Below are 18,104 nucleotides of genomic sequence, written 5' to 3' on the forward strand. Positions count from 1 at the left end.
GCAGAGGTAAGTGTTGGGAGGAAGATCAGTTGGGAGTGACGATTAGAGCCCCCTCCACTCATCCCTCCCCAATGCCTGACTTGCTAAGTTCCTCCAGCATTTTATATGTGTTCCACTCTTTCGAACTAGACAAGTCATTCTCAACTTTAAAAGACTACCCAAAGTCTATCCTATACCCTCTGATCCATTCTCAATCACTTACTTTCCAATGAATAGCTCATTTATACTCACTTTCAAAATGAACTGCTTTGCAAACATTGTTGTCCATCAGCATCCTCTTTTTAACCAGTTCATTAAATCTGATTTTGAAGCACTCCTCTCCAAGTGCTAATTTGCTATGGAATTTCTGTAAATATTGAAATTTAAACCATTTATAAACAATGTCACGGATCATATGCAAACCTGCCTAAGTTTAATTCCTCACCTTCAAAACCCAATTGTTATTAATAATGCTACCTGTCCCATCTCCACATATATTTTCTGTTACTTCTTCAGAGAAGTCATTGTAGATAACTGAACATGACCTTCCATTTAGATTACGTGATTTTACATTTCTGGTCCTCATTCCAAGGAAGAATTCTAAACTACTTCCCATCATCATTAGTGTTCAAAAGGTCACTGGGTTTGTGTTAGCTTTTATTTAAAAATATACAGGAATCACATTAACTATCAGCCATTTCTCTACTTCCTGTTTTAATTATGTTAAAATCTCTGCTATTTCTCCTTACTACATTTCATACTTACATTTACAATCCATCCAGATCAAGGCTTTCAACTATGAATATTTCCCTATTTCTTTTTTAAATCCTCTTATCCAGTATCATTTTGGTTGCCCTGTCTTTTGCTCCGAAGAACTTTGTTAATAATCAGACCAAACCATGCTGACTTGTGTGGAACACTATTTGAATTGCTTACATTATGAAACATCTCAACATGATTTCCACATATCCCAAACCCGTAAACTGTTATTCTCCACTGAATTAGCACAGACCTACGTAGCTATCATTTGTAGCCTCATTCAAAAACCTACCGTGACAATATTAATATAGTAACAATGGGTTCTCAAAGTTCTGACCATGGGCTTCCACACATTTAGTCTGATTTACTTATTCTTTTGTTACATTTTTAACAAAAATACAGGAAAATAAATTTAACACAGAACTGCAAGAATGAATGAAACTCTTACTTCTAAATTAGTTTTGCTTCCAATTCATCAAAGGGTATTAAGACACATTCCTTCCTTAGCATAATAATCTAATTACTTGGAAGAGATATGGATGCACAGGTTCTTCCCTAAGCATTTTTAACTTTTTTTTACAGATTTCAATTTATAAGTATATATTATTATTCCTTAATACAACTCATATTTCCCATACATACTGTACATCCATATTCTTCTCCTCCTTCCACTTACTTTTGCAGCCCAAAGTTTTAAATATTGTTATCTCTGCTACATTAGCTCTCTCAAATCAAACAGAAATCCCCAGTTACGGTTTGGTACTGGAAAGTTTCAGTACATCTTTTGTACAGTTTTATGCAGCTGCTGTGGATATATATGATTTCATAAAAAGTGATATTTTAGTTAAATATTATTTGTACATGTAATGTATTTGCATTTTTTCTGTAACCATTTCGTATTTAGTGCCACCCTTTTTGTGTTCAGAACAGAGCGAGTTGTCTATCAATCACCTTCTAGAGTCAGGCCATTTACTGAAGGTTAGGTTATTAATCAACTCATTATGCAAGAATTTCTTTCAACCTGGCTTAAGAGCTGTGCTAGTGTCCTGTAGTTCTGTTGTCGCAATGGAGATGCTCTGTCTATCAAAATGAAACCCAGGTTTTTCTGGTAGCAGAGTGCATGCAATTATATATAAAAAAAATTAGAATGGGATCTAAACACAAATTTCTGCCAAATGTCCAATGATGAGCAAGTTGAATTTCTTTTTAAATGGCAAGATTCTTTCCCCGTTCAGGTGACTTCAGACTTCATGTACAAAAGGAGATCTACGACAGAGAAAATAAAACAAAACTTCATCAGTGACTTTTACAATGTAACACTTGTTAATGCTAACAGGTTGACACGACCTTCCCAAATTAAATACTCTGGGGCAGTAATTAGGAGTACAAGGTCCAAAAGGGCATGGATAAAATCAATATGAGGTACAACACGTTTAGCCAAGGTGCTGAGCTTCTCATGTGACATCTGTCTAGGAGACACAAATACGATTCATTTCTTCATTTTTCTTCTTCCTGTAAAACCTTAAGGAAAAGAGTCCAAACTTCTAAATGTGTTGGCTAAACATTTGTCAGATTAACGGTACATTCTCAACAATCTGAAACTTATCAACCTGTGTTTAACATTGGTAGAATGTTACATCCAGTTAGACCGGTATGTCTAAAGAAACAGTTTCCTAGAAAGATTAATTCATAGTCTATCAAATAGTTACATCTGAAGAAAAGCCAAAGAAAATACCATTTGCAAATAGGAACCTACAGAAAGATCAGTTTGATCATGATCCTAAAAAGTAATTGAAGAGAATTTACACAACATTCCGTTGCTTACATTCAATTAGAACCATTATAAGACTGATAATTAGAGCTCTAATAAAAAAGAGAAACATTATTATGATCCAAATCTAACATTATCCACTTAAAAATTAATTGATCCCACAGCTGGTTCCAAAATCAATTCCCTTCTCATTCTCCTTCAGAAGAGCAAAATTGCTTTATTATAGTTTCCTGTGAATCAACTGTTATATTCTGCAGTAATCATATCAGTCGGCACCATTAAATTTCATTAGTATTTATTTAATTTTATTAAGACTATGTATATTAATAAAAAAATTACAAGTGGCAAGAGTATCAGGCTGTAATTCATTCTCTGGGTTCTGATTACATCAATCAACTGTATGGTTTATGGTGTCACCTGAACCCTGAAAGTAAATCACTTGTCATCTTGTATCTATGGTAGCCCAGACAAAATAAAATTCATTTGTAATAAAATAAAAAACAACTTTCTGTGACACTTCTTTTAAAAACACATCACACTTGTGGTATGAGAATATTCAATGGTAAGCCAACGGAATTGAGAGTTAACATGCTATGTAGTTTGCACTCAGTTTCCTATTTGACAGCTTACAATCAAATACTCTCTTTACACTCAGCAAGGATGTAGATTATCTACAATCCCATTTTCTGCAATTAGCCATGCGCAACAGCAGGAGAGACAGCTCTTTTACATTCCTAAAAACACTGGTAACCGTGGAGACATCCTACAGGCAGCTTGAAACTATTTTGATAAGACAGTATATTAATTCTACTCAATTTTTATTAATCTGCTTTTCATTTTAGCATCTGCATTAGCAAACTGTTAGTGCTTACAAAATGGAGATGACACAAAATGACAACAGCCTTGATTCAATTGGCAAAAACATACCACTCTTCTCATCAAAAGTCCACCTTTGTAAAGACTGCAATCACTTAAGGTGATAGATCATGTTTGGCTGACTTCTTGCCCAACTTTCTGTGGTGCAGGTTCATTTTCAAAGGAGACTTGTCATTCGAGCTCTGCTGTGTCCATAACTTCACATCCATCCTGTGTTATATTCAGACTGTAGACGTTGAAATGGCAAAAAACCCATAAAAAAAAACTTTGTGGTTTCCTTTCCAATAATGACAAGGACATTTATATCAAATATTCTTGTTAAAACTAGTGCTTTTGAAAGACTTGCTCATGAATCCATCTTTCTCTCACCGAAGCCAATACGACCAAAAATTTAAAAAAACAGAACTCAAGTTCAACATTTTGCAGCAGTGAAATGTAGCACTAGTTATCAAGCAACTTTAAAATACATAAATTAAAATCTATTTTCAATTATACATTTGCAATAGAATTCTGAAAATAATTCACAATGCTCCAACTATTGTAGTCTATGGGTGGATAATTGCTTCACAGGCCAGAGACAACTGTCTCCTCAGTACATGTCCCATCAACCTGATCCAAACCAAAGCCACCACTGAACTTGCAGGTTTCAATATAATAAAACACTCACCACAGATAATTTTTCATCTGATATTAACTGTCGAGGAGTCTAATCCATTTAAGAAAATATTTCAGTTCAGATTTTACTTGAGAACTATTCAGCTGTGTGTGTGATAATTTACATATTTGCTTTAAGGTGCAACTAGCAGCAACTGTAACCCAAGTGAGCACAATTGCATGGGACACTGGAGCTATACCAATATCTTGGAGCATTGTGCATTTAAATTACTCTGTTTAAATGAATTGCTCCGGCTTTATGTGGGAATGCATAAAGGCCATGGATTTGGCAATGGGGAAAAGCCCAGCTCAGAGCCACACTGATACCCTTCCTGGCAGCCACCAGCACAGGAACATTGACTGGCACCCGGTGGAAACAAGCTGCCTTGACTCCAAGCCTCCAGGCCCGCTGGACAAATTAGGTAGCTTAAGATGTAGTAAAATACATTTCAACTATTGCATCCCATTTCTTTAACATTCACATTACTCAAACAAGAGTTGTGGGGAAGGAACTTTCCACCAGGAAAAGTGGATCAGCAGTAAAACAGAACTGTGGGCAAAAAAATTCCCAGGATTAGGATGAGTTCAGTTATGGCCTGTGGTCCTAGTTACCAGGGAAAGTGTAAACAGAAGGCAGTAGAGCAAGGCAAACCAAGTTTTTCTAAAGCTTCGAATGTGATTGGACACCTGCATTGGACACTTTGCAGCATAGAAAGATGGCACTCTGCAGTTTTAGGAAAACAACGGCGCTAATTATATGCTCCCACATCTTACAACTCTGCAATCTCAAAACGCACAAATGCTTCTTTCCACATTACAGTTTTATTACAATAAAGATGTTAACACTCATTTTTGGATTCATGTTAATGAAAGCAAGCTCCCAATCCCTTAGGAAAAACAAAAACACCGATAGAACTCAGCCAATCAAGCAGCACCAGTAGAAAGAGTAAACAGTTAATATTGCAGTTATAAAAATTTAACTAGTTTCATTTTCCACAGATGCAGTTGCATTGGCTGAGCTCTTCCAGCATTTCTATATTCATTTGATTCCAACATCTACCGTTTCATTTGCCTCCCACTTGATCACTGAAAGGAGGATCGCATGAAAGAAGGGGACATTGTGAGTACATGTGAAAAAAAAAATCACAGAAGACCAATTGCAAAACAAATCACAAAACTCTGTTGGACAGAGGGGAAAAGGAAGGTGCTTTCCAGTGTTGTCACACACAAAAACAGTATTGTAGCACTAACTTTAACAGCCTTTCCATTTCCAACAGTGGAAAGGTATAAGGAACACAAAAACCAGATCACTAAACCATAAGGTTTACAGTTCACTGGAAATAATTTGGTGTGATCGATCATTGCTAAAATGACAGTATCTGAACTCTGGTCACATGCATTCCACAAGCCTGGCAACCTGAGCAGCACATTTCTATTTGCTCTTATATATCCAACTTGCTGGTTTGCCCTGTTTTGTTTCTGAGAGTCTGTGGGGGTTGAGAGATTTTATTGATGTTTAACTCCTAAATCAGATTACCAAGATCTATTGGTATCAACAAAGTTAGGAAACTTTATAGAGGGATGGAGAACCTTGGGGCTCCATACAAAGCCCATGAAACTTGGACACTCTGCCATAAGGAACAACACCTCCTGTCAACTCATACAAACCTATCTGCACCACAGTTTGTAAGATCAAACTTCCAAAGGGAAAAAAAAAATTATCACTGTCCACAAGCAGAACCTTCAAAGGAGTTTTCGGCTGTGTGCTGAAGGCAGTGCTCCTGCAGGTAGCTCAGCTCTGTAAACCTCTCCCCACACCACGTGCACTTACACTGACTCTCCCTGGCGTGGACATTCTGGTGCTTTATCAGGTGCTCCTTCTGCTTAAAGCCCTTGTCACAAGTGATGCACTTGAAAGGTTTGTCTCCAGTGTGAACACGCCGGTGCCGCTCCACGTCCGATGAGTATTTGAACCGCTTCTCACAGTCGCTGCATTTCAAGGGCTTTTCCTTGGCGGGGCGGCACGGGTGCTCGACTAGCTCGGAGGAGCACGCAAAGCGCCTCTCACAGGCATTGCACTTGAACGGCCGCTCCTCGACGTGGGTGGCTTCGTGGACCTGCAGGGCCGAGACGCGCTTGTACGCCTTCTGACACACAGTACACTTGAACGGCTTGCCTTCTACCCGGGCGCACCGGTGCCTCAGGAGCTCCGAGGAGTCTTTGAAGCTCTTCTGGCAGCCCGTGCACTGGAAGAGGCTCTCCCCCGTGTGGATGTGTTGGTGGTAGAGGAGGTGTGAGGATTCACTGAAGCCTTTGTCGCACACCGTGCATCTGTAGGGCTTGTCTCCCGTGTGGGTGCGCTGATGCCGCACCAGTGCGTACAGCTGCTTGAAGCTCATCTGGCAAGTGGTGCACTTGAAGGGCCTCTCCCCCGAGTGGACGCGCTGGTGGTGCTGGAGGTAGGACGCGCGCTTGAAGGTCTTAGGGCACTGGCTGCACTTGTAGGGGCGATCGCCATCTGCCGTGCACTGGTGCTGCAGCAGCTCCCCCGGCTGCTTGAAGCCGGCGTGGCAGATGACACACTTGAACATGTCCTCACCGGCGTGCACACACATGTGCCGCACCAGGTGCGAGCGGTGCTTGAAGCTCTTGTGGCAGATGCTGCAATCGTAGGGCCGTTCGCCCGAGTGGATGCGCTGGTGGTGGGCCAGGTGCGAGGACTGGCTGAAGGTCTTGTCGCACTGGGTGCACTTGAAGGGCCGCTCTCCGGTGTGCACCCGCTGATGCCTCTGTAGTTCGGAGGCGTGCCGGAAGGCCTTCTCACAGGACAAGCACTTGAAGGGCTTCTCACCGTGGATGTACTGGTGGCGCACCAGCTGCGAGGACTTCTTGAAGCCCTTCTGGCAAACGTTACATTTGAAGGGTTTCTCGGGTGCATGGAACTGTTGGTGGGCAACCAGCTCAGAGGAATCCTTGAACTTCTTCTTGCAGACCGTGCACTCAAAGGGCTGCTCTTCGATGTGGGCCCTCTGGTGCAGAAAGAGTTCGGAGGACTGCTGGAAGTTCTCTCCGCAGATGGTGCATTTGAAGGGGTTGTTCTCGTTGTGGACATTCTGGTGCTGGACCAGTGCCAGCAGCTGGGAAAAGCCCATCTTGCAAACGTGGCAGATGAAGGGCTTCTCCTCCAGTTGTCCGCAATGGTGCTGCAAGAGGTCGGTGGACTGGCTGAAAGTCTTCTGGCACTGGGCGCACTGGAAGAAGCGATTCATGTTAATAAAGCACGGGTGCTGCTGGAGCTCGGAGAGTTGCGTGATGGTCTGGCCACACATGCTGCATTTCTGGGAGCACTCAGCTGACAGGGGCTGATGCTGCTGAAGGGCGGCGTCGGCTGGGAACACAATGGCAAACTCAAGGGCTCGTTCGTTACTCTGGGGGATACAGTTCTCCACCAGGGGCGGAGCAGCGGGGTGCTCCTCCCAACACTCAGTCATGGTGAAAGGCCTCACATTGGAAAAGTGTTTCCCACGACCAAACAAAAGACTTTATCCTGGTCTTTTGAAGACTCCACACTGAGAAAGAAGTCTTTCTAACCTGTTAAAAAAAATAGTTAAATTAGCTTTGTTAAAAAGCAGCTTTGAAGACAGTAATGTAAAAATGTTACTAAGAGCTACAGTCTCTACAGAGATAGCATACCTTCTGAGAACTGGATTGTGTCCTTCATTATACCACTATTAGACATAGGAGCATAATTAGGCCATTTGGCCCATTTAGTCTGCTCACCATTTCATCATGGCTAACACCATCTCCCTCAAACCCATTCTCCTGGTTTCTCCCTGTAATCTTTGACACACTGACTAATCAAGAACCTATCAACCTCCACTTTAAATATACCCAATGCCTTGGCCTCCACAGTCATCTGTGGCAATGAATTGCAGATTACTACCCTCTGGCTAAAGAAATTCCTTCTCATCTCTGTTCTAAAGATTATCACGTAAAACTTATAGAAAGTTCCTCAAAGTACCAAAGAGAAATCAGAGCAGCTAAAGAAATAAAAAGGAATTATGATGACTTTGGCAAGAATGGAAACAAAATAGGAAGAGAACTCAACTGACGGGGGAAGGTGTTGAGGGAATTTGGAGGTAATCAGGGGAAGGAGGGTTAAAGAGGTAGGCAAATAGCAAAAATGTTTTTTTTAATTAGTTAAATAATAAAAATGATGGATGGGTGCGTTTTTGGAAAATTAAAGACAAAAATTAGTATTACTAGTAGTGTGACACAACGTAACCTGGCCCAGTAAATTCTTGTTTTTCATTCTGGCCCAAAATCACAACATTTGCAACAAGATCTTAGCAGATGAACTCGAAGCACATTTAAAAATTATCATGATGCACTCAGGTAAAAGAAAAAAGGAATAGTTCATACAAGTACTGCTTAGAAAGTAAGAAATCAGTGAGTTTATATTTGCCACCCCTCTCCTCCACATTCTGCAGCAAAAGGTAATAATAGATCTCTATCTACTATTACTAGAATGTAATTTGATAACTTTTTGGTGGTTCTGATGGACAAGATGGCCCCATCACTGACAGAACAGTACTGATACTGTGCATACATTTTTTTCTTTATTGGACCATTCCTGGGGCAAAGGAGCAAATGACTGCCCAGCATTATTTTACTTACTTAGAGTTACAGCGCAGAACAGGTTCTTCCAGTCCAACAAGCCACACTGTCCAGCAACCCACCTGTCTAATCCTAGCCTAATCACAGGGCAATTTACAACAACCAATTAACCACTTAACAGCAAGTCTTTGGACTGTGGGAGGAAACCAGAGCACACAGCGGAAACCCACCGTGTACTCAGGGGAAGGACATAAAAATGACTTGCAGAGGACGCCAGAATTGAACTCCGACACCCCAAACTGATATAGTCTCGCAATAACCACTATGGCGCCATGATAGACAATTTTGTGTGAATATATCATGCTATTAACATCATTGAAAAAGCCAAGACAGGTGTATAACTAGTCTGAAGCCACTTTTGAATAAGCAACATAAAATATTTAGTCACTGCATTTAACCCTAAACTCACTATTTACCTTAAAGAGGTAAAGATACAAAGTGACATGACAGTCAATACAAAGGTATAGCCGAGACTCTACATCAACGGTCCCCAATCACCGGGCCGCAAAGCATGTGCTACCGGGCCACAAGGAAACGATATGATTTGGCAGTATGAGTCAGCTGCACCTTTCCTCATTCCCTGTCACGCCCACTGTTGAGCTTGAACGCACGCGAGGTCATTACCAGCGCGTCATCTATGTCAGCGCGGGAAAAAGATCAACTCCTCGAGCTTGCAAATGTCGGCGGGCTGAAAAGTATGTTTGACAGAACATCTCTGCTAGCATTCTGGATCAAGGTCAAGGCTAAATATCCTGAGATAGCCACTGAAAACGTTGCTTCTATTTCCAATATATCTCTGCAATGAATGCAATGAAAACTAAATTGCGGAATGGACTGGACATAAGGAACCCCCTTCGAGTATCGCTGTCTCCCATCACCCCTCGATGGGATGGTCTCGTTGCAGGGAGACAAGCCCAGGGCTCCCACTGATTCAGCGATATTGGTGTGTTGCAATGATTTTCTATGTTCATACGGGGAAAATATGTGCTGTGTGTTTAGTATCCAAATGTTACTTAAAATGTTATGATGCTATTGACTTATATAACCATATAACAATTACAGCACAGAAACAGGCCATCTCTGCCCTTGTAGTCCATGCAGAACGCTACTCTCACCTAGTCCACCGACCTGCACTCAGCCCATAACCCTCCATTCCTTTCCTGTCCATATACCTATCCAATTTTTCTTTAAATGATAATATCGAACCTGCCTCTAGTACTTCTACTAGAAGTTCGTTCAACGTTTACTTCAAGCTCGCCTGATAATTGACTTATCACTATATTCATGCAAGGAAAATATGCGCTGTGTGATTAATATTAAATTCGTTAGATAAACCCTTTTAGAAACAAAATTGAGTGTATTAGCCACTTATCACCTATATTCCAGTCGTGACTAACACCCCCCACCGAACAGAATCGCCAAAAACAATTTATAGGAAAAAAATCAGCACGTACACGCACGCGCACAGGTGCCCGCGCAAGGCTTCATGGTCATTGTAGTCTTACTCGGGGTAAACTGCTACTCTTGTCCATTGGCAACACTATCCCCGCCCCACCCCGGGTCGGTTGGTTCGCAAGAATATTGTCAATAATAAACCGGTCTGCGTTGCAGAAAAGGTTGGGGACCCCTGCTCTGCATGGCCCAGACAACCATCTAACCGGGTCAATGACATACAATGCATTCTCCCAGTCGAGCTCTTTTTCACTCATCATGTCTGCCCAGGATAAGCTGGCAGTATTGACCTTCTTTGACCGTATCAAACGAGAGTTCCAGGGGTGACCAGGAACAACAAGCAATCTGCTGGAGGAACTCAGCGGATCACGCCGCGTCTGTGGGAGAAAAGGAATTATCGATGTTTTGGGTCAAAATATTTACTAGTTCTTCCAGCAGATTGTTTGTTGCTCCAGATTCCAGAACATAGAACACTACAGTACAGCACAGGCCCTTCAGCCCACAATGTTGTGGGGATCTAAGATCAACCTAACCCTTCCCTACATCTTTCTATCAGCCACGTGCCTATCTAAGAGTTTCTTTAATGTCCCTAATGGATCTGCTTCTCCCAACACCCCTGGCACCCACAGTGTGTATGATGGTTCCACGCATCCACCACACACTGTGAAAAAACTTACCTTTGACATCCCGTATATTTTCCACCAATCACCTAAAATTAAGTGCCCTTGTGTTAGGCATTTGCATACTGGGAAAAAGTCTATGGCCCTCCACTCAATCTATGCCTCTTATCATCTTGTACATCTCCAATAAATCTCCTCTCATCCTCCGCGGTTTCAGAGAAAAGCCCTAGCCCAATCAGCCCAGCCTCATAAGACATGCTCTGCAGTCTCTTGTATGTCCAGGAACAACCAGCCAGATTTAAACCAATAATAGAAACATAGAAAATAGGTGCAGGAGTAGGCCATTCGGCCCTTCAAGCCTGCACTGCCATTTATTATGATCATGGCTGATCATCCAACTCAGAACCCCGCCCCAGCCTTCCCTCCATACCCCTGATCCCCGTAGCCACAAGGGCCATATCTAACTCCCTCTTAAATATAGCCAATGAACTGGCCTCAACTGTTTCCTGCGGCAGAGAATTCCACAGATTCACCACTCTCTGTGTGAAGAAGTTTTTCCTAATCTCGGTCCTAAAAGGCTTCCCCTTTATCCTCAAACTGTGACCCCTTGTTCTGGACTTCCCCGACATCGGGAACAATCTTCCTGCATCTAGCCTGTCCAATCCCTTTAGGATTTTATACGTTTCAATCAGATCCCCCCTCAATCTTCTAAATTCCAACGAGTACAAGCCCAGTTCATCCAGTCTTTCTTCATATGAAAGTTCTGCCATCCCAGGAATCAATCTGGTGAACCTTCTTTGTACTCCCTCTATGGCAAGGATGTCTTTCCTCAGATTAGGGGACAGGCTACCTGATAAAAGTAGACAGTGAAAATCCTTGATCAACAACATAAACACCATTGTTATGGCACAGCTTGTAAACAAAAGCCAGGTAAAAATGGCCAGCCACTGGTAATTCCAGCTGAAGCTGTGATCCTACAAGGGATCTCTCACTGTACTGAAATCGGAATTAAAAATAACTAACACAGATAACAAAAACAGAAAATGCTACCGTAATAAGATTGTTGCAAGGTATTTGAATAATAAAGCAATTATCAAAGTTAATAAAATACTGAGATGCATTTTAAGACTTAGCCTCAGTCAGCTCACTCATCTGGCTACATGTGGAAAATGACACAAAATTCTGGGCCTCTTGCATTCAAAGAAAATTTGATACTTCGAAAAGCATTGAGTGAAAAGAATGCTTCACGGGCTTGGGGCTTGAAGACCAACTCTCAGATCTGGACGTGACTTCAATGGACAAAGAATGAACAAGGATAAGATGTCCTTGTACTCTGCCTTAAGGGATAATAATAAATCAATGGCCTTTCTACAACATTAGCAATGGAAGGACATTTTTTTTCTGGTGCTAGTCTGCCAGCTGCCTGAAGGTATGAAGAAGTTAGGGAAGGCAGTAGCAGGCAAACATCAGACTTGCAATCAGTTCAGTTTGATCTTGTTTGAATGACGTTCTGTTCAAGTTAAGTTCGTGCTGCAATATAGTACAGGTTCAATATGAACTGAGAAAATTGTGGTCAACTCTTTTCCTGGTCAAGGCATTGATAATATAATGATGAGTGGCTGCTGTGCAGACAGTGGAAAGAAAGGACTGACTCAGAACAACTCAAGTAGGCTGTTTTATTCCTGGTTTGCAAAGACCGAGGGAAGCAACCTGTTTACCTTCAGGCAGTGTAATGGCCAAGTGCTGACAGATGAAAAATTTCCATGTACAACTAAGATCATAATCTCAAGCTCCAAACATGTAGCAGCTTTAATGTCTTATGAGATATTTTCCTTATGTACCAGTATCAATTAGCCATAGAAAAGGAAACTTCAAATCGATACCCTTAAATTGTAAATTCATCACTTTGCATTATGCTTTTAATTGATCATTCTGGTTTGATCACTTTCTAGAAAATAACTATACTATATGACAACAATATGGTGTCAGTCTGAAAATTCACATCCTCAGCTGAGTAACTTCCCATGATGAAAACATGCTTACAGTCAGCTGTATGAAGCTTACCTCAAAGCCACTAACTACACCGGAGTGGCTTTGATTTCTGGATTCTTGCAAAAATCAGCCTGAATCCAGGGGAAAAACAAGAATGTGTATTTTGGAACCACTTCTATTTGTGCACTATGATGGCTAAGTTGTGGTAAAGAATTATGTGAGTCAGTCCTGGTCGAGATGGATTTTATCTTGAAAGTGTGATAACAAATCATTTACTTTCCTGAACATTCTTCTTTCGGATGTACTCCACAAACTATTAGATATCTTGCCTCCCATTAACTACTAGGGTGGGATTTGGATAGGATTCTTTGGAATGTCCAATCAGAACTACAACCCTTGCTCTACTGAACCCTCCCTCAGTTACACCACCAGAAAAAAAATCACAATATCAGGTTTATCTCCTCTAGAATATTAATCAGCAAAACTTATGGTGAGCGATCCAGAACTGGTATAACTGCTGTAGGCATTCAAATCAATTGAAGTGCTCTGGTTAAAGAGCTTTAACCGCTGGTAATTTGTGGCCCTGCATTAATTTGCCTAATGATTATATAGAATCTAATGTGATACACAACTTTCCACTGATAGGAAACCTGTAACACCGTTTAATAATAAGGAAGTGAAGTAAAAGTTTCTGCTGCCACTGCAAAGTTTCATTTTAAATGGTATCTTATGTTGATTGTCTTCCATGCACGTAATATGTTGCTAATTATAATCTGCCAATATAATTTTTAACCACTAACATGGTTAAAAATTACAATTACTTTGCTTAATTTAATTAAAATGCAAAATATTAATTTAGAAGGAACAGCTCTAAAGTGACATGTGCTGACATAATTTACAGTCACAAAGTAACTTGTGCAAACCAACTACAAGACACCAAGTAGTTTAGTGCAAAAAGCTGTCCTTCACTCTGACACACTGGCACTTTTCTGTGCTGGAAGCTAGGCTACAAAAATAAATCGGAGGGCAGGTGTTTGGATTTTGAACACTGGAAGAGGAATTAGGAACAAATTTGTTCCCCACTCTTAATAAATGAATCTGAGATAGACAAGATTTATAAATGGTGAAGTAGTAATCACTTCTGCATTTGCCAGCTCATGACTGTCCTGACTGTTGAAATGAATGGGGCCGAGAATTGTGGGCAATCAAGTTCTGAAGCAGAAGATTCATTGCTTCAAGCTGCTCTTGATGAGCAAACAAACTCAACACTTCAAATACTCTTCTTTTCCAACAGGTTAAAAATTTTCATAAGCTATTTACATGCCTCAATTAACCAAAGGAAAAAAAATTCCTTAGATATACCACAAAAAAATCCAGGTGTCACTAAGGACTGTGCATGCAGGCAGTTAATTATCTGTGTAATATGTGTACGATGCTCAATAACGAGAAATTATATCCCATGTTGCTACCACAAATCAAGTGATAAATTCTCTTATAGCTCCTATACTAAAGAGTGAAGAGCAATGTATTCATAATTGTCATGGCAAAGTGGGTTACTGTATACCCGGAGCAAAAAACTGCTAAAGGAACAACTCAGCAGGTCAGGCAGCATCAGTGGAGGAAAATGGGCTGCTGATGTTTTGGGTCAAGACTGGTGATTACCTGCTAAGGAACAGATGGGCCACTGCCTTCACAATATCCAACCACTGGTGAGCAACTACATTCATCCTCCCCGCTTCTAGGAATCTGCTAAAACAACTCTGCTATCAAATGTTTTCTGTTGATGTCCGTACAGTATTCAATTCCATTTGCAACACCTCAAATAAGAAGGCCTTCGGTGTCAGCGTGCAACAAGATCTCTTCCTCACTGACAATCAACACCGCTGCACCTCAAGAATGCATACTTAGCCTGCTGTTCTACTCTCTCTAACCACCTCCCCCCTAATTATGTGGCTAGACACAGCACACCATCTATAATTTAGCCAATAATACAAATATTGTTGGCAGAATCTCAGATGGTGATGAGGCGGCGTACAGGAATTAGATCAGCTGCTTGGATAGTTGTCGCAACAAAAACCTTGCACTCAACATCAGTGAGACCAAGGTATTGATTGTGAACTTCAGGAAGGCAATTCGAGGGAACACATATCAGTTTTCATTGAAGGATCTGCAATGGAAAGGGTAAGCAGTTTGAAGTTCTTGGGTGTCAACAGCTCTGAAGAGCTATCCTGGGTCCAACGTATTGATGCAGTTACAAAGAAGGCACGTCGGCAGATATATATCATTTGGTGTTTGAGGAGAGTTATGATGTCACCAAAGACTCCAGCAAATTTCTACACGTGTACCTTGAAAACCATTCTGACTGGCTGCATCACCATCTAGTACGGCCATTGCACAGCATCAGAAAAAGCTGCGGAGCTTCGCAAGCTCAACCCACTCCATCATGGCCTCCCCAACACTGAGAACATCTTCAAAAGGTAATGTTTCAAAACGCTGGCAACTATTACTAAAGATCACCCAGGAAATGCTCTCTTAGTGCTACCAATAAAAAGGAGGTACAGGAGCCTGAAGACACACACTCAACATTTTAGGAATAGCTTCTTCCCCATTTCCATCAGATTTCTTAAAGGACAATGAACCAACCTGAGAACAGAACTCACTATTTTTGCTCTTTTTGCACTACCAATTTATTTTTAAAATACATTTATTGCAATTTTTAGATTTTTTATAATGTACTGCACTGCTGCAGAAAAACAAATTTCACAACATACTGTATGTCAGTGATATTAAACCTGATTTTAATTTGGACAACATTCTCACAATACAAGTGTGAAGCAGAAATGTTCCTCAATACTCTAAATATTTCCCTTTGATGTTCCAGTATTCCCATCAGCCACCAGAATACAGTGACAGTAGTAAGGCATCACAGATACAGACCCTTCAGCTCACCAAGTCACACCACTGTTATTTTATTCTGAACTCACACCCATCAACTTCCCCACTCACCCCTACCACTTGGGCCAATTTACAATTACTTTGTAACTTTGCACAGCTGTGCCTTCAGGACATGAGAGGCCTAAGCATCCAGGGGTAAACCAAGCAGTCAGAGGGAATGTGTAACATGCACTCAGCACCAGGGGTCAGGATTGAACCCAGAGTTACTGGGGCAGCTCTCTGGCTATGCCACTCTGCTACCCTGGTTCAGAAATGGTAACTACCCACACGAATACTTGAGCTAGTCAGAAGCTGGGTACCCTGCAGACTGTAACTCAGCTCATATCCACCCCAAAAGCCTCCAAGGAAGATCACAGAAAGCTTTCCACTTGCTTTAAGTAGACCTACAACAACGCTCGAGCACTCTAAAGATAAAGTGACCTGCTCACCCAACACCTAATTTATTGTTTTTTAAAAAATAATTCTCTGCAGTCTACATCATTTGTAAAATACACTGCAGTGACTCATCATGGCTTCTGCATCAGTACCTCCGAATCCCATGACCTTACACGTCGAGGACAAGAGGAGTGCCGCCACTTGGATCGCCGCCACCTGCAAGTTCCTCTTTATTTTGTGCACTATCCTGACTTGGAAACATTCTGCAGTTCCTTCATGGATGCGCGTACTAAAATGTGGAACTGTTTAAACCGCACCGAAGTATCACCTTTGCAACAAAGGCTGAAGATTCAAGGGGGCTTAATTAAGACGGGGCAATACATGCTGGCTGCCCAAGTCCTACAAACTGCACTTCTAGCTCCCAACAAGCAAGGGGGCAACTATGTTAATGAGTGGCAAAGATCGGAGAAAACTGCATATAAGCAGGGGTAACTGCCACGGTCGAAGGGGAGGCAAATATAATCAGCTGTAGGGGAACAAGTCTAATGATATCGGCCCGGACTTTCAGTGGGTGTGGGATGGAGGGAGGCAAGTGTAACTGTTACTGCCAGGGAAATGCACTCACACCTGTCAGGGGAAAATCATTACCACCTTGATGCCATGGTGGGGATCTGCACCGGCATACGAGGGCTCAGCTCACTACAAGCGGCTGTTGGCATTACAGAAGTCGGCACATGGGCCGGGAGCGGCGTGGCCTCTGGGGCCCAGGACGCGGTTCTGCCTTCCGGGCCCGGGCCTGTGTCCCCACCTCCTGCCGCCGGCCAGCGCCGTTGTCTCTGTGCCCGGCCCAGGCCGGAGACACAATGGCCGCCGGCCCACCTTGTTGAGTCAGCGGCCCTGACGTCGGGGCAGGAGATGCCGCTCCATCCCCCTGTGCCCGCCACCTCACTCTTCGAAACCCTCGGGACGCTGGGTGCTTCCTTCAGCAGGTCGCCTCCCGTCGCTTGTTACCTGGGCTCCTCGGTCCGCCCCGGCTTCCAGCGCTACCCCGGGCCCAGGGTTGAGAGGGGCAACCGCGGACCACCTCGAGCCTCCTCGTACCCTCGGCCAGGTGCGAAGCGATGAGACCCAAGCTAAGCTCCAGGGCAGCGGCTCCAAGTGCTGCCGGACAGTCCCATCATCGGCCAAGTGCGAAAATCCCCTCCTCCGGCCGGGAGTCGAGTGGCCCGCGTAAACAGGAAGCCAAGAGCAGCCGCGGGATTTCCTGTCATTGCTGCCGACTCTCTGCTGCCCCTGGCGGCCCCAGCTCCAGCAGGTTAATCCCAGGCAGCCCTTTCCTCCTCCCCTCCCGTGTGAAACACCCACTCCGGTCATATCTACATGTGCACCTTCCGCCCCACCATTGACTCCAAATCCTTACTTTTAATCTTAAAAATACAATTGATTACGTTTGAAAAATATTGGCAAAGTTCTTCAGACTGCCTTTTGTTGAGCAGAAGAAAGAATTAAAGGCATTGCTGGTGTATGGGAGTCTTCCAATGAAGAAGACTCGTGTGAGAGGATTCATTATTAGAAATATACGGTAAAGGACTACAGAAGGCGGGCAAAGTAAAAGGGACTATCTAGACGCTAATGAGGACATAGATAATGGGACAGAAAGATTGTGACTTAACGCTGCCTCAGCAATAGAACACTACGGAACACTACTTGCACTACCGTGAACTTGCCTCTGATTGTGTTCTCTGCATTATAGCTTTGCACAGACTATTTCTTCACTGTCTTCTGTAATTGATGCTGTCTGTGTTGTTGGAATCTCCATGCCTGTGATACTGCTGGACCTCAGCACATTTGTGCACATGACATCCATCAGATTTCTGAACAGACAATGAACACTTGAATACTGACTCACTATTTTTCCTCTGTGCAAGACTTACTTATTATAAAGATATATATATTCCTTATTGTAACTTGTTGTAATTTTAATGCCTTGCACA

The 18,104-nt window shown here is 42.4% G+C and overlaps 1 protein-coding gene across 2 annotated transcripts; it reads right to left on the reverse strand.

The window, feature by feature from the left end:
* Positions 1-378: 378 nt before the first annotated feature.
* Positions 379-17,613, reverse strand: LOC134356111 (zinc finger protein 319-like). 2 transcript variants are annotated; one of them, XM_063066723.1, is made up of 3 exons: positions 17,122-17,613; positions 5,871-7,630; positions 379-2,004 (listed from the first exon to the last, which is right to left on the reverse strand). In XM_063066723.1, exons 2-3 carry the CDS (start codon positions 7,528-7,530, stop codon positions 1,970-1,972), a joined length of 1,695 nt encoding a protein of 564 aa, XP_062922793.1. In that variant the 5' UTR covers positions 7,531-7,630; positions 17,122-17,613; the 3' UTR covers positions 379-1,969. The 2 variants fall into 2 exon arrangements, with proteins under 2 accessions (XP_062922793.1, XP_062922792.1); XM_063066722.1 differs by lacking the exon at positions 379-2,004 and having other exon boundaries at positions 2,039-7,630.
* Positions 17,614-18,104: the final 491 nt, after the last annotated feature.

The sequence above is a fragment of the Mobula hypostoma genome, chromosome 14 (genome assembly GCF_963921235.1).
Source record: "Mobula hypostoma chromosome 14, sMobHyp1.1, whole genome shotgun sequence".
NCBI classification, from domain to species: domain Eukaryota; kingdom Metazoa; phylum Chordata; class Chondrichthyes; order Myliobatiformes; family Myliobatidae; genus Mobula; species Mobula hypostoma.